General features: G+C 40.1%; 1 protein-coding gene across 1 annotated transcript; it reads left to right on the plus strand.

The window, feature by feature from the left end:
• The first annotated feature begins 260 nt into the window (after positions 1-260).
• On the plus strand, positions 261-12,469 carry CCT2 (chaperonin containing TCP1 subunit 2). Its single transcript, XM_050324707.1, has 16 exons — positions 261-378; positions 1,202-1,276; positions 1,714-1,779; positions 1,878-1,989; positions 2,852-2,928; positions 3,948-4,060; positions 4,614-4,816; positions 5,019-5,119; positions 5,198-5,325; positions 7,293-7,396; positions 8,517-8,636; positions 9,208-9,336; positions 9,429-9,532; positions 10,545-10,644; positions 11,339-11,480; positions 12,151-12,469. Exons 1-16 carry the CDS (start codon positions 376-378, stop codon positions 12,179-12,181), a joined length of 1,608 nt encoding a protein of 535 aa, XP_050180664.1. The 5' UTR covers positions 261-375; the 3' UTR covers positions 12,182-12,469.
• The last annotated feature ends 1,998 nt before the right edge of the window (positions 12,470-14,467 follow it).

The raw sequence follows: 14,467 nt of genomic DNA on the forward strand, positions 1-14,467 counted from the left end.
CCTGCCACGGCAATGGGACACCTCGAACTAGACCACGTTGCTAAAAACCGTATCCAGCCTGGCCTCGGACACTTCCAGGGATGGGCCATCCTCAACTCCTCTGGGCAGCCTGTAGCAGCGCCTCTGCACGCTGCCAGTGCAGACTCTCCCCTCGCAGCCCCAGGGCCGCTCGAGCCCCACAGCCCCAGCGCCGCTCCATCCATGGACGGCCCCGGGGCGGGGCGGGGCCGGCCCGCGCTCCCAGAGCGCCGCGCGGTCGGAAGGGGCGTTGTGTGTGACGGCGGTTCCGCGGGCTGGCTGTGCGGCGGGGCTGGCTGTGCGGCGGCGCTCGGTGTGCGGAGGGGCGGTGGGTCCGGCGGCAGCAGCACCGAAACCATGGTGAGCGGGGCGGCGGCGCCTTGGCCCGGGCAAGGGGGGGAGGGCAGGGCAGGGCCGGGCGGGGCGGCGGCCATGCTCCCCGCTGGCGCGCGCGTGGGGCCTGGAGGCCGCGCCCTTCCCTTCCCTTCCCTTCCATTCCCACGCGGTACTCGCGGGGGGCGCGGAAGGTTCTGGAGCCGGGGCGGGGCCGGGCCCCCCGGGAGCGCCTCCACTCCCACCCTTCCCCACTCACCTAGCAGCGTGGGCACGGGTGATCTTTTGGGGTTTGATCCTTTTACTGTGAAGGCCTTGGGTGCTTTGCAAGTGGTGCTCCTTAAAGGCACGTGTTCGTCACTGCTATAATTAATTTTCGTTGAAATGCAAAACAGCAAAAAAGAAAAAGGAAGATAAGGGATCCGCCCAGATATCAAAATACTAAAGCTTTAATGTGCTCAGCTAATGTCTCTTAAAGGCTGCTTGTGCCAGCCTTTGTGCTGGTGGGGTCTGGTGATTGGTCTGGCGAATGTTGGATGTGGGATGTTGGAGTGAGGTTCTGGTGATGAGTCTCTCGGTCTCGGGGGTCCCAGCAGCAAATGTACTCTGCAGCCTCTGGGAATAGGTTGCACTCGGTCTTGTAATCCCTTCGTAAGACTGTGAGATTGCAAGACAGACTTCTAAGGTGAATGAATTTATCTTAAATATACCTTTTATCAAAACCAAATAGGGTATAGAAGTCATTTTAATATTAAAACCATTGTTTAAGTTGTTAGTGTAAGGGATTTGTTTTTAAAATGCGTAGTTTTGTTAAAGCTAGAGGAAAATTCTTGTGTTAACTGTGTTTTAGGCATCCATTTCTCTTGCTCCAGTGAACATTTTCAAGGCAGGTGCAGATGAAGAGAAGGCAGAAACAGCTCGGTTGGTAAGTTTAATTCTTTTAAGAAACTAGTAGTACTAGAGATAATTAAACTTTGTCTTTTCTATTGCTAAAAATACTTTCCGTGTATGATGATGTGGAGCTTCTGTCTCTGTCTTTCCTTATTATGTTTGTGAGCAGAAGGGAGGAGGAGTGTTGTTTATACTGACAATCAGATAAACTTCGTTGTTCAAAAACTTAAGTAATTCGGCATTTCTTCTGGCTTTGAGGCAAGCTTTTTTGGTTTCTATGAGAATTAAGTATATTTGTTCTGAATATCAAAATGTAGCAGTTAAGAAACTTGGACCCAGACTCCATTGAAAGAAATGTGGCTGTGGAAAGGTTGTGTTAAAATGCCCTCTTGAAAGCTAGGGGATAGGGTATAATTCTTGTGTGAGAGTAGAAATAAATTGTTCCCTAAGGTATATTTATTTTCATTTCAGTCATCCTTTGTTGGTGCCATTGCCATCGGTGACCTAGTCAAGAGCACTCTGGGGCCTAAAGGCATGGTAAGGCAGCTGCAAGCTCTCAGTAGTCATACCTCTTAATTGAGCTTTAATAGTTACAGTATGTTTTCAACCGGTATTCTAAATCTTGCATCTTGTAGGACAAGATTCTTTTAAGTACTGGGAGAGACAGCTCTGTGACAGTTACCAACGATGGTGCAACCATCCTGAAGGCTATTGGAGTTGACAACCCAGCTGCCAAGGTTTTGGTTGGTAAGTTCTTAAAGGCATGGTATTCCTTCAGTTGTAACTTCATTGTGTAGTTTTTATTTGTTCTTAGAAAATTATTCTTGAAATACTGTGAAAAATGGAAGGGAGGGGGAGCAGCAATCCTGAAACAAGGAGCACAAGGTACTGCAAGAGTTGTGGAACTCTGCAAAAGTAAGATTAAGGTATATGCTGCTCTTCAAAACTCATCTGGGATGTTTTTGTTTTCCCTCAAACCTGGTTTGTCCCAGGACTCAGAAGGGACAAAAGACAGCTTGTGCCCCTCTTTTTTTCACTGGGATAATTTGTAACAGGAATCTACAGGAGAACAGAGGTTCTCTCTGGTTCTCCCTAATTTAAATCTCTCTTTATAACTCAGTGAACATTGTACTCTGGACAGAGTTTACCTTTTTGATCGACTGTCTTTCTGCACCAGTGGTCCAGTTCTAGTGACAAGCAGGGGCCTGAACAATTAGGTGTTAAATTTCTTAATGATTTCATGTTTGCTGGGTCCCAGTTTATCAGCGGTTCATGTGGCATAGTTGGTTATTGTAGTTTCTGATACTGTATGTATACCTTAGAGCTTCTGTCTAGCCATACGTCCTTTTGGTGAACATCTTTAGGACTGGGGACAGAGGGGAGTAGCTCTTGACCACCACCAGGCTGGAACTGGAGCAGGAGTTTAAAGGATGCTGAATTTGATTTGCATCTTATGTTCTTCTGTGGCTTTTATAGACTTCCCTCTTTAAATAAATAGTAAGATTTGTTTTTCTTTTCCAAACTGGTGCAAGAGAAAAATAATTGTATCTAATACTGGTGAGCCTGTTATTTTGAATCAAAACAGTAATACTGTGTCTTCCTTCTTCAGATATGTCAAAGGTTCAAGATGATGAAGTTGGTGATGGAACTACATCTGTCACGGTGTTGGCAGCTGAACTCCTGAGGGTGATGTATTACAGTTTTTCAGATGTGTTTCTGTATGGCAGTGTGCTCCTGTGATACCACCAGTAGGAGGTGTGTTATCCTGTGTTTGTGAAGAGGTCTCCCAGGATATGGAAGGAATAGCTTGCTCTGTTGCTGTTGAAATTGATAGGGAAAGAAAACAACCCTTAGGTATTGCATTATCAATTAATTATCAGTTGCTTTAGACTATTGTTCCTTATATTATTTATAAACTCTCGAGTATTTTAAGTTGGTACATCTTAGAAAATTGTTTTCCGTTATTTCATCATGCAAGTGAAACAGAGAAGCATCACTCTTGTAGGTCACTTCCTGGGTATTGCACTGGGCAGCATGCAGCAGTGTTTAGCTGTGATGCTCAGTCCTCCAAAATCCTTTTCCATAACATTAATGAGAAAAAACCCCTTTAAAATTCTGTTCTTTGCACAAAACTTGAATTCATACTATTCCTTTAAACTCTGCATGGGTTTTGTGTGTATGTAAAAGTTTACACTGCAAACTTTAAGCTTGAAATTACTATCAAAAAGACTTGAGAAGTGAGTAATTCTTGTTAGCAGAGCTATGCCAGTAAGGCTAATCATCTGAAATCCAGAAACTGAGATCAAGAACATCTTAAAAATGATACATCAGCTTGCCAAGTTCCTCAAAAAAAATGAAGATATCTTTTTTCCAACTACATTTTAAGTTGCATCTATAAGTGAACAGGAAGCTGATCGCAAACATGAAGTGAAAGATTGCTGTTTTGAAATATAAGTCTAGTTGGTCTTCATATTGGAGTTAATTTTTTTTTTTATTTAATTAGAATTTCTTGGTGAACTGTTCCAAGGGCAGATCATATTTGTCTAGTATGGAAAATACCTGCCAGTAAGGGGACCTTAATTTTGTTTTTGTAGCTCTCTGGCTTTTACTGCTTTTCAGAATTTTCTGATTACTTAGTAGTGGCTTTCCTAGTTAGTGTAACTCCATCTTGGGGTGTGAAATAATCATTCATTTTATTTAAATAGGAGGCAGAATTACTGATTGCAAGGAAGATTCATCCTCAGACTATCATTGCAGGCTGGAGAGCAGCCACAAAGGCTTCAAGAGAGGCACTTTTGAAAGCAGCTGTGGATCATGGGTTAGTAATGTCCATTTGCTGTAACTCTTTATAAAAAACTATTCAAGATCAAAACATCAGTGAGAATTACAGACTACTGGTAAATTCTTCCCTCTCTTTAAAGTAGTATAAAGGTTGAGTTAATGAGTTTTAATGGCTAAGAAAAAAATACTGCCTTTTTTTCAGTTGAATTATAGAAACTTCGTGATTTTATTTAAAATACTTATGATGTGCAGGAACAAAATATGAACAAACAATAATTTGCTTCCTGGAACAAAAATCTGAGCTGTTATTTCAGACTTCATAGTTGGATTTTTAAATGTGACTGTTTTCCTTGTCTGACACTCTGAGAACACAGACTTTCTAAAGGGGAATGCAAAAATTTTCCTAATGGAACTCGTATTTCAAATAGAAGGTTGTATTGTGGGACAGTGGAGGGATTCTGTTCCTTGGAACAGAGCATGGTACATGCAGATACAGGCTAGAAGTGGGCAGAGGCTCTTGGGTAATGATAGAGGCTAGTGATAGTAAGGCTTTCAGACTTTCCACTTAAACTGAACTGTCTTTATTTTAGTAATGATGAAGTGAAGTTCCGCGAAGACTTGATGAACATTGCGGGAACAACTCTTTCATCAAAATTACTTACTCATCATAAGGACCATTTTGTCAAGCTAGCTGTAGAAGCTGTTCTTAGGTTGAAAGGTTCTGGTAATTTGGAGGCTATCCATGTCATTAAGAAACTTGGTGGAAGTTTGGCTGATTCCTACTTAGATGAAGGTAAGTCTTTGTATGCTGGCTGTATGTGCATTCGAGAAATAAAGGTGTTAGAAGTTGCACATCTCTATGCAAATTTGGTCTAGGAAACATTGTTATGTTGTTATTAAAATGAATACTAAATATGAGGGGATTTTTTAGTAATTTAAATGAATTGTTCTCCTTTTTTAATCTGAAGTCTTACAAGGCCTTTCTGTTACTACAGGCTTTTTACTTGACAAGAAGATTGGTGTAAATCAGCCAAAACGAATTGAAAATGCAAAGATTCTTATTGCAAATACTGGTATGGATACTGACAAGATTAAGGTATGTGACAGAACTACTGTTGTATAACTGTTCTTATAAATGAAATTCTGAGACTGAACTCTGTTTTCCTTGATTTAGATTTTTGGCTCTCGTGTTAGAGTGGACTCCACAGCAAAAGTGGCAGAAATAGAACAGGCAGAAAAAGAAAAAATGAAGGAGAAGGTAGAGCGTATTCTTAAACATGGGATTAACTGCTTTATTAACAGGTATGTATTTCTTGGGAAAAAGGGAGAGTTACAAAGTAGCAATATTTTAGTATTATATGAGTGTGAATAGCATTATTTATTCCTGTCTGTAGTATTATGTGCTCTTGCCTAGTGTTTAATTGAATCACCTGGCTGATGCCACTGCTATTTTCTGTGCTTCCCCTTGTACACCGTGGCCCCCCTATTTTTGTTTGTTTTAGTTTAGTTTTCTTTGTTTTAAAGAGAAAGTACTGATAATATTTATTCAAGGAGCCATGTTTACATCCAGTAGAAACAAAGTCACTTTGCTTTTATACTAACAGATTTATTTAGTTATGAATACCAGCAGCATTGTTGATACCCATGTGCCCCCTTCTGGGGGGAAATTGCTGCTAAAAGAGTCTGTGCTGCTCAATGCATTTAGTTGAGATTAAACCTGCTACGTTTTTTTGTGCATTAAAGTGCTGGTGCTGGAGTACTGCTCCAAGTTCAAGAGCATTTGAGATGTGTCTGTGACCCTGTTGTGAACCTCTTCTTTTATACACAGCTTTGAAAGATAGCCATTTTCATATCTAGGCTACTTTTCTTTATTAGCATTGTGCTTCTCTCTTGAACTGTCACAGTGCAAACCCTCATTTTTTTAATGATGAAAAACACTTCTGCCTTTCAGTAATTCTCATTTGAGTGAAACTGCCATAGGTGCAAGCAATTTAGCACCTGCTGGTTCAGCACATCATGTAATCTACTGGGAAGCTGATCAGCTGGTACTACACCAAAGGGTAGGAGTTGTAAGAGTAGCACTGTTTTCCACAGTAGCAAAAATCTCCACTCTGAGAGCATAGTGCATCTTCTAACTCACCTTGAAAATTTGTGTTAAACGTCTGTAAGAATGATGAATCTCTTAGTTCCTCCATCTACGTCTTCACATGTGCTGTGTTCTAGTATAGGCAAAATGAGCACTCTGTCCAGTGAACATGGTACAGATACAGAGTCCAAGAGTCGGGAGTCCTGTTGTCTGATTGATGGAAGAGTCCTTTGAATTATGCAAAAAAACCCTTAATCCATAACTCCATCACTTACACAGGTAGTTGTTCTAAGGAGGCTCATGTAGCCAGGCTAGGGGTATTGCAGTTAGATTGATGCTTAACTTTCAGATTTATTCCTGGGTAAAATTGACTTCTGCTAGGCATGTAGATCGACTTCTTATACTGTAAAGGTTAGCCAGGTAAATTGTGCTGAGGAGATGCTTGACAAAGGTCAAGGCCATGCGGATCCAGAGTAGGAAGACTCTTCTCTGTGTATACCCAGCAGCACCAGTTGTGTCTTTTGAAGATAGATTAAAAACTTTTTTTTTTTTTTTTTTAATGGAGATGACTTCTCTGCAACACTCAATCTCTAATTTGGAAGGGAAAAATAATTTGGCATAGCGCTCCTGAATGGTCATTGACCATTCAGCTTTAGATGACTTTATTCTAGAGATAGTACACATATTAATAAGGGAACATGTGCTCTTCTCTGGTCTATTTGTGTACATTACAAGGCTGGCCATTTATTATTCCTATAGAGTTGTATTCTGTTTGGGTTTTTGATGGGTGAAGGAATTAAAGATGTTACTTCACACGTTCTAGTACGCCCTGCTAGAATAGGCAGTTAAGTGCCCAAGAGGCACTTAGGATCAAAGGACTTAGAACTTCAAACATGGCTCCCTGTGCTTAGTGGGATAGTGTTTCTTCAGGGGAAGGGTATTTCAAAAGGTATCATAATTTCAATTAATTTTTGGGGGTTTAGCTTTGTAAGTTTTCCTGTCACTATGTTTGCTTCTGTGTGGTGTAACATTCTGTGTGTTACAGGTGCCTCATACATTGACTACTTTTGTAGCTTTCAGAAATCTGCCCCATGTCCGTGCTTCTGAGAATCCTGTGTCCTTGTTACTCTGGTATTTTAGAAGGTTTGTTCTATGTGTAAGGAGAAATGTGTTTTAATTGCAGACAGTTGATCTACAACTACCCTGAGCAACTCTTTGGAGCTGCTGGCGTCATGGCTATTGAACATGCAGACTTTGCTGGTGTAGAACGCCTGGCTCTTGTCACAGGTGTGTGGGGTATCTTGTGTGAAACTTGTAGGGGCATGTTATTTGTTTGATCTTTAGTAAACATTAAACATACTTAAACATACTTTTTTTTCCTCCAGCATCTGTGAATAAAGGATCATAATGCTAACTGTGAGATATAATTTAGCAAGTTAGTGTCAGTTATTAATTTTCTTTCATATTTAAAAAATATTTTCAGTTAAGTCCCTGCTTGATAAGCTTTTGAAATGTTTGTTTTCTAGGGAAAAGATGAAACTTAGCAATAGAAAGAATAAAATGATGACTCCACAAATTAGCACTAGTTTTTGATTCGGTAATGCCATCTTGTTCAGAATGGCTGTTTTTTTTGTTGTAATGATAGAGAAGACTAAAGGGTCACCCTTTGTTAAAAATGTGGGCCTGAGTCATTGACTTGAAGTGGACCTCAAATGACAGGAACGTGTCATTTCTGGATATCACATATCATAGCCTGGATATTTTGAGTGGTGGAATAAGCCATCATGCATTGGGAATGCATACATGTAAATAGTTTTTTAATAGGAAGATTAAAGTACTAGAACAGTAATCTGTTCAGAGACGTTTTGGTCTTTGTAGTACCCGTTTTGCTTACAATATGGCAGTTTACAAGTTGTGCACAACACTGCAGCTACAGCATGGCATGAGACTTGTGATTCAGGAGAGTGGTAACCACTGGTTCTCAGCCATCATCAGGCAGGGAAAATGAATACTGTCACAAGCTCGAGTTTTAAAGCATGAAAAACTCAGTATTTTCTAAGTACTTCATCAGTGAATATATGAAAACTTGAAAAATACTGACTTTTTAATTCTAGCAAAGATGAACATTTAGTGTCTTATCCAGGCAGAACTCAAAAGCATTGTAGTCCTTGTGATGTGATACAAAACATTGGTGTTTTGAGGATTTATCAGCATTGGTTGAAGGTTTCTGGTCCCATATGCTGACATGAGAAAGTCTTGGCTTATTGGTATTGTTAATTTAAATTTATTTGGGGGCAACTATGAAGATGATTTTTTTTCAAGAAACCCCCCACCCCCTTGGTTAGATCTTGTTTGAACAGATACTTTCACTGTGAGCTCTGATTTCTGTATGGTCTTACATATGTAGGTGGTGAAATTGCATCAACTTTTGATCACCCTGAGCTAGTAAAACTAGGAAGCTGCAAGCTTATTGAAGAAGTCATGATTGGAGAAGATAAACTCATTCATTTCTCTGGAGTAGCAATGGGTAAGTCTTTAATCACTAATGCCATGTTGTAACCTTTGTGTTAACTCTGTGCTAACACTATTCAGTTACCAGTGGGGTATAGGAATTTTTTAATAATTCATGTAACCATTTTTATTAAAACCTTGCTCTCTAGTAAAAATTCTGTAAAGACATATGTTCATAGTTGAAATTGTGAATGTTTAGTGTTATGTAAGTGAACATAACCATTTGTAAGGATGGGAACCAGAATTTCTGCTTTGGAAAATTAAATTGACAAGAAAAATAACAACATGTCATACTTGAAGAACTTGAGAGCTTGTTCTAGTGAATGCCAATACTGTAGGTTTTTGTGGGGTTGTTTTCAGGCAGTATGAATTTTCTATTAAATAAGATGTTGTGGAACAAAATCAGTAGCGTAGTGTACATAATTTGATTCTATCTGTGAAATGTCATCATGGTTTCTTTTCCCCACAAAATTAAGTGCTATAAAACTTGACTACAGTGATAGCAAAACCTTTACAAATGCTTTGTGATAGCTTCTTTTTGTGTCTTTGGTTTCTTTTTTTAAATCTTCTTGCATTTTTCTTTCTAGGTGAAGCTTGCACCATAGTTTTGCGTGGAGCAACACAGCAGATTCTCGATGAAGCAGAGAGGTCTTTGCATGATGCTCTCTGTGTTCTTGCCCAGACTGTGAAGGACACTCGAACTGTGTATGGTGGAGGTGAATACCACATTCTTTGTACTTTGTGCATGATACTGATTTCATGTTACTGTTCATCAGATATGTAACATCTGTGTGTCTTCAATGAATAGGTTGTTCAGAGATGCTGATGGCTAATGCTGTTGCAGAGCTTGCTGTCAGAACACCTGGCAAAGAGTCTGTTGCAATGGAGTCCTTTGCTAAGGCTTTACGAATGGTAAATTTTTTTAATCAGATTACTGGGTTAAGAGACAAAGTTTCACAAAATTTACTAATTTATGACATCAGATAGTTGCTTTACTTTAAAAATTTTGGTTGTTAGAAGTAAAAAAGTGAAGTTCAGCAACACATCTTGGATGAACAAAGGGGGGAAAGTTGTTTTCTGTCTTAGAGAAAAAGTACTGGTATGTTAATAATTCTGTGTATTACAGAATTGTGAGTGTTCGTTTGATAGCCTTTCTGTAATTGGTTTTTGCTCCTCTTACCTGCAAGCTAAAAGTGCTGCAGAAATAGCACATAAAAATCTCATCTTATTTAGTTGACATCTGATTCAGAAAAGAGCAACTCTTCTGTTCCATTAGTTATTTGGGTGTATTCATACTCTAGAAGCTTCTAGGCTTGCGTTAGAGATTGCATCTTAGTAGGAAATAAGAGTGTCACAAGAAACGTTTATAGAATTGTGCTGTTTGATAAAAAATTGCCTTCCTGTAATTTAAATTAGGGAAAACCTTTCTTAGGAAATGAAAGACTATAGGAAAACATTTCTGCCAAGAAAATAAAATTCAAGAGCATAGTAACACTTGACATTACTACTTCAGTCAGCATGTGCAAGTTTGCACTGCTGTCACTGCAGCAGTGAACGGAACCATCAGGTGGTTAATGCTTATCAACAGACTTATGTTCTTAAAATGAAAATATTTCTCCAGTTGTAGTCTGACGTGACGAAAGACAAGATTAATTTTTTTTTCCAAATAAAATGAACTAATATGCTAACATACTTCTGTCTTCTCTGCTACTTTCCTTACAGCAGGGTCTTAAACAAAATCCTTGGAAAGGTAGTTTGGTTTTTTTCTTTCCCCGTCTTCTGATCACTGCAGTAGATCATCTGTCATGTTTTTGAAGCCTCTTCTTGAAATTCAGTTGTAAACTACTAATGTTAAAGTATGTTTTATGTTTACTAGGGATCAGTCCCTGCGTTAATTAAAAACAACCTGTGTTTATCCTCTTAGATCCCAACAATAATAGCTGATAATGCTGGCTATGACAGTGCTGATTTGGTTGCTCAGCTCAGAGCTGCTCACAGTGAAGGGAAGACTACTTATGGACTGGGTAAGGGGCTCAGTATTACTTCTGTGATTGAATTGCTGTGTGGCAGGCTGATCAGGCTCGCTAAAGCTGATCACATGTGTCTGTCACATACTCAGCCAGAACTGAGTAGGTTGATTTCCATTTGCTTTGCACAGACCTTAGGCGTACAGTGCTATGTTCCTTTATCATTCTACCAGGCTTTTGGCAGCAGAATGAAAACCTTTGTTTTTGAAGTGGAGGGTTTCCACCTCTGAAAAACGTTTTCCTTACCTATGTTAAGTCTAGTCAGATGAAGCTTAAAAAGAAAAGCCTTGTTTCAAAACTAACCAGCTGAAAAAAACAGCAGAACCAAACACATCCTTCTCCCTGCTCCCTCCCCCTTCACCCCCTCCAAAAAGAAAACAACAACCACTACAAAGTTGTGGAGAAGAACTCTGAAGTTAATATACCTTGTGAAATAGTGCTGAGACTCCTGTTGGGATTTATTCTCCTCCTCGCAGAGGATGCGGTTTTCATTGTTAATTTTTTGTATGTAATTGCAACGTTAGGCTTAAATCAGGAGCCTTGAGGTGAAAGACTTTATTTCATACTTCTTTTACTATCAGTGTGGTGTGTTTGAGCAGGTAAGTTACTATGCTCTCACCTTCTTGTAATTTCCTTAAAAAAAACACCAAGTTAAGAAAAAAAACCCAACCTTTTAATGTGTTTCTTCCAGATATGAAAGAGGGTGTCATTGGAGACATGGCAGCTCTGGGAGTAACAGAAAGCTTCCAAGTCAAGAGACAAGTTTTGCTGAGTGCAGCTGAAGCAGCAGAAATGATTCTTCGTGTAGATGACATCATCAAAGCAGCACCAAGGTATGATCTGAGCATGTGAACAGTCAGTTACACTGGTATAGAGTAACCTCCTTCTGTGGAAGACTAACAATGCAGAAGAAACATGTTCTAAAAACACTTTTATTTGAAATGAAACCTGACATCTGACATGCTAATGTTCATATTTGATGATTTTATTGCTTTAGTAGAATGACCAGGCCTTTAGAGCCATCAGTGAGCTTATATTGGTGTGCCTGAGTAATGCCTGATTAATCTTAGGTCACCAGCTACTCCTGTCATATATAGAACTGAAACATCTGCAAAACTGGCATGTCATGTATCATGCCGCTTGCTTCTTTTTTCTTTTGGCAAGAATTGTAATGGAATGCCCAGCTGCTTCTGAGCTGGAATCTGCAGCTAAAGCAAAAACATATTTGTTAAAAAGTTTGGGAAGAGTTACTGCTCTTGGGCAGGTTATCTATCCCTTGTGCGCCTGCTACCAGGTAGTTGCACTGCTCATTGAATAACAGGTTTTTTTGCCGTGGTCACAGGTGGTGTGTTAGCTTTGGGGTGATAACTGCCTTTTGTGCTGTGAGATAAAGCTGGCACTGAACACAAAATACCAACTAAAGATAAAAATAGGGATGGGTGGGGAGGGGCTGGTGTACATCAGAATGGGTGGGAATTTTCTGATTTTTCTTTTTCTCCCCAGAAAACGTGTGCCAGACCATCGCCCATGTTAAATTTTCTTTGGTACCTGAGGATGTGTGGACCAGATCTCACCTAGAATTTTTTTTTTTTAATGACGTAGTTTTTGTGAGGTTATGGAACAGAAACTTGAGACAAGCAGATCTTCTTCAATGGCACTGTCTTCAGTTGGTTTTAACTTACTGGAACTAACACATGTTGTGGAGAAGAATTCATTTTCAAGTAAAACAGGGGTTTTATACAACCCTATTCCTTCTGTTCCTCTCCAGGTTCCACTTCAAATACACAGAAATAAAAAAAATAAATAAAAAAATTCTGATTTACTGAAGTTGTGTTTCTTTATGTAGAACCAGGAAGGGCAGTTCCATTAGGACAGCTGAATTGCATATCCTCAGTCCTCAGTCACTTCAGACAGTGACCAGTCATTTGGGTTGACCTTATGCATTTAGTTAAGTGGTGTATTCCAGTCCTGGCTGCGTGGGCTTTGAGTTGGGATCCTTGAAACAGGCTCTGAAATTAGATGCTGTCTTTTTCTAGTGATCCTGGAGTATGACTCTGTTTTTATATAATGAAAGAAAGAGAAAAACCTGAAGAGGAACTTCAGTCGATGCTCAGAACTACAACTAGGTGATTTTACTGCTTTTTACACCACAAATGTTGTGTAGATAGGAGTTCTGCTGAGGGGAGTTGAGAGGAAGATGCAGTTTGTGAGAGAGCAACATTCTGCATGAACAGTCTGAGTGTTTAACTATGAAGTGCTGGGCTCTGGACGACTTTACAAATGTACAGTAGAGGGTGGTTATCGGAAAATGTTTCAGGCTGCATTGCATTTGCTTCACACACACACACCCCCCACCCCATTCATGTCTGCTGTAACCTGTCTTTATAATTTATTTCCTATTCTAGTAGTTGCTGCAAAGGCAACGTGTTTCTCAATTGGGCTGCTTTCTTTATCTCAGGTCCTAAGGAAGCCTGTGATGCCTGCAGCAGTCTGCACATGGATTTGTGGTGACTGTAAGCACAGGCAAGTGGAGGTGCTGTCTCTGGAAGCCCAGAGGTGCACGCCAGGCGTTGTGACTCTTCTGGCCCTCGGGCATGTAATGCAGCACCTGGGAAAGACCAGGGCAAGTCTGCCAAAGCAGAAACATTAATTTGAAATAAGGAAGTATGTGTGCAAACACTTTTCTCCCTTAGGTTTCCTGAAGGGAAGGGAATCTGCTTATCGAATGCTCTCCTGAACTCTCAACACACACTCTTCAGCTCTCCAGAAGTGACAATACTCTCTGGAGAGAGCTGTGTGAAACACAGACCAGTGACAAGCCAGTGAAAGCACTTTCTCCCCCTCCCATCAGATAAATACAGTACTGGGTTAGTACTGGAGGAAATAAAACATTGAATTTTGATGTTAAAAAAGCCCCACACTCTTCTGCTTTCCTTTTGTAGGAAGGAATTGTTGAAAAGAGAATTCTGTTAATTCCAAAGAAGGATAGTTTAACTTGGTAAGCTGCTAGTATACTTTATTTAATTTGACTTGTAGCACACTACATGGGTGCCAGCCAAATCCACACTTGGACTTCATTTTGCAAGACAGCAAGTGCTAACAGAGTCTGTATATCTCCAAATAATTTTTCAGGCATGCAGATGACATTAAGCAGTTACAAACTGGCATGGAATCAAACCTTTTCTTGAAAGTCAACTACCCCTCCTGCAGGCTGAACTAGTGAGGCAGTTCAACTTGAAGAGAGCACCACCAAGGACTCTCCACCCTTGAACAAAAGCCATTTTTCACTAAATTCAATGGAATCAAAAGTTGAAAGTGTCATTTTAAGCCATATTTCTGTGTTACTAGATTAAAGCAAAGTTTCCTTTAAACAAAAGTTAGTTCAGTGCAATTTGAAGGTGATCTAAACTGGTCAGAGTTTCAAACTGGAGAAATACCTGGCTGAAATCAGCTGAGTAAAGTTTGCCTCAGCTTCAGATTATAGTGGCAGGCTCCCAGCCCTGGGTTTTATTCATGCAAGTTTACCTTTGCTGCTCTTGTGGTTTTGCTGCTTTAGTCGGGCTTTGATTTCCTTCTTTGCTGCTGCACAAAAACTCGCCCTGTACAGCTGCTCTTACAGGCAGTATTGTCAGTAACAAAAATTAGCAGCAAAGCCTCTAGAGCTTTCCTCACACCATCATCTGAAATGCTGCTTGGCAGTAACAAAGTAAAGTTGTAGATATTGCAGAAAGAAGGCAGCAGTGGTATGAGGAGAGCTCCCTGTTACGTAGGTGCCATTTCCTTGATAGCGCAGCCAGGGCACTATCACTTCCCATGTGGC

This window comes from Myiozetetes cayanensis, unplaced genomic scaffold, assembly GCF_022539395.1.
Source record: "Myiozetetes cayanensis isolate MyiCay16 unplaced genomic scaffold, myiCay2020 scf3, whole genome shotgun sequence".
Classification (NCBI taxonomy): domain Eukaryota; kingdom Metazoa; phylum Chordata; class Aves; order Passeriformes; family Tyrannidae; genus Myiozetetes; species Myiozetetes cayanensis.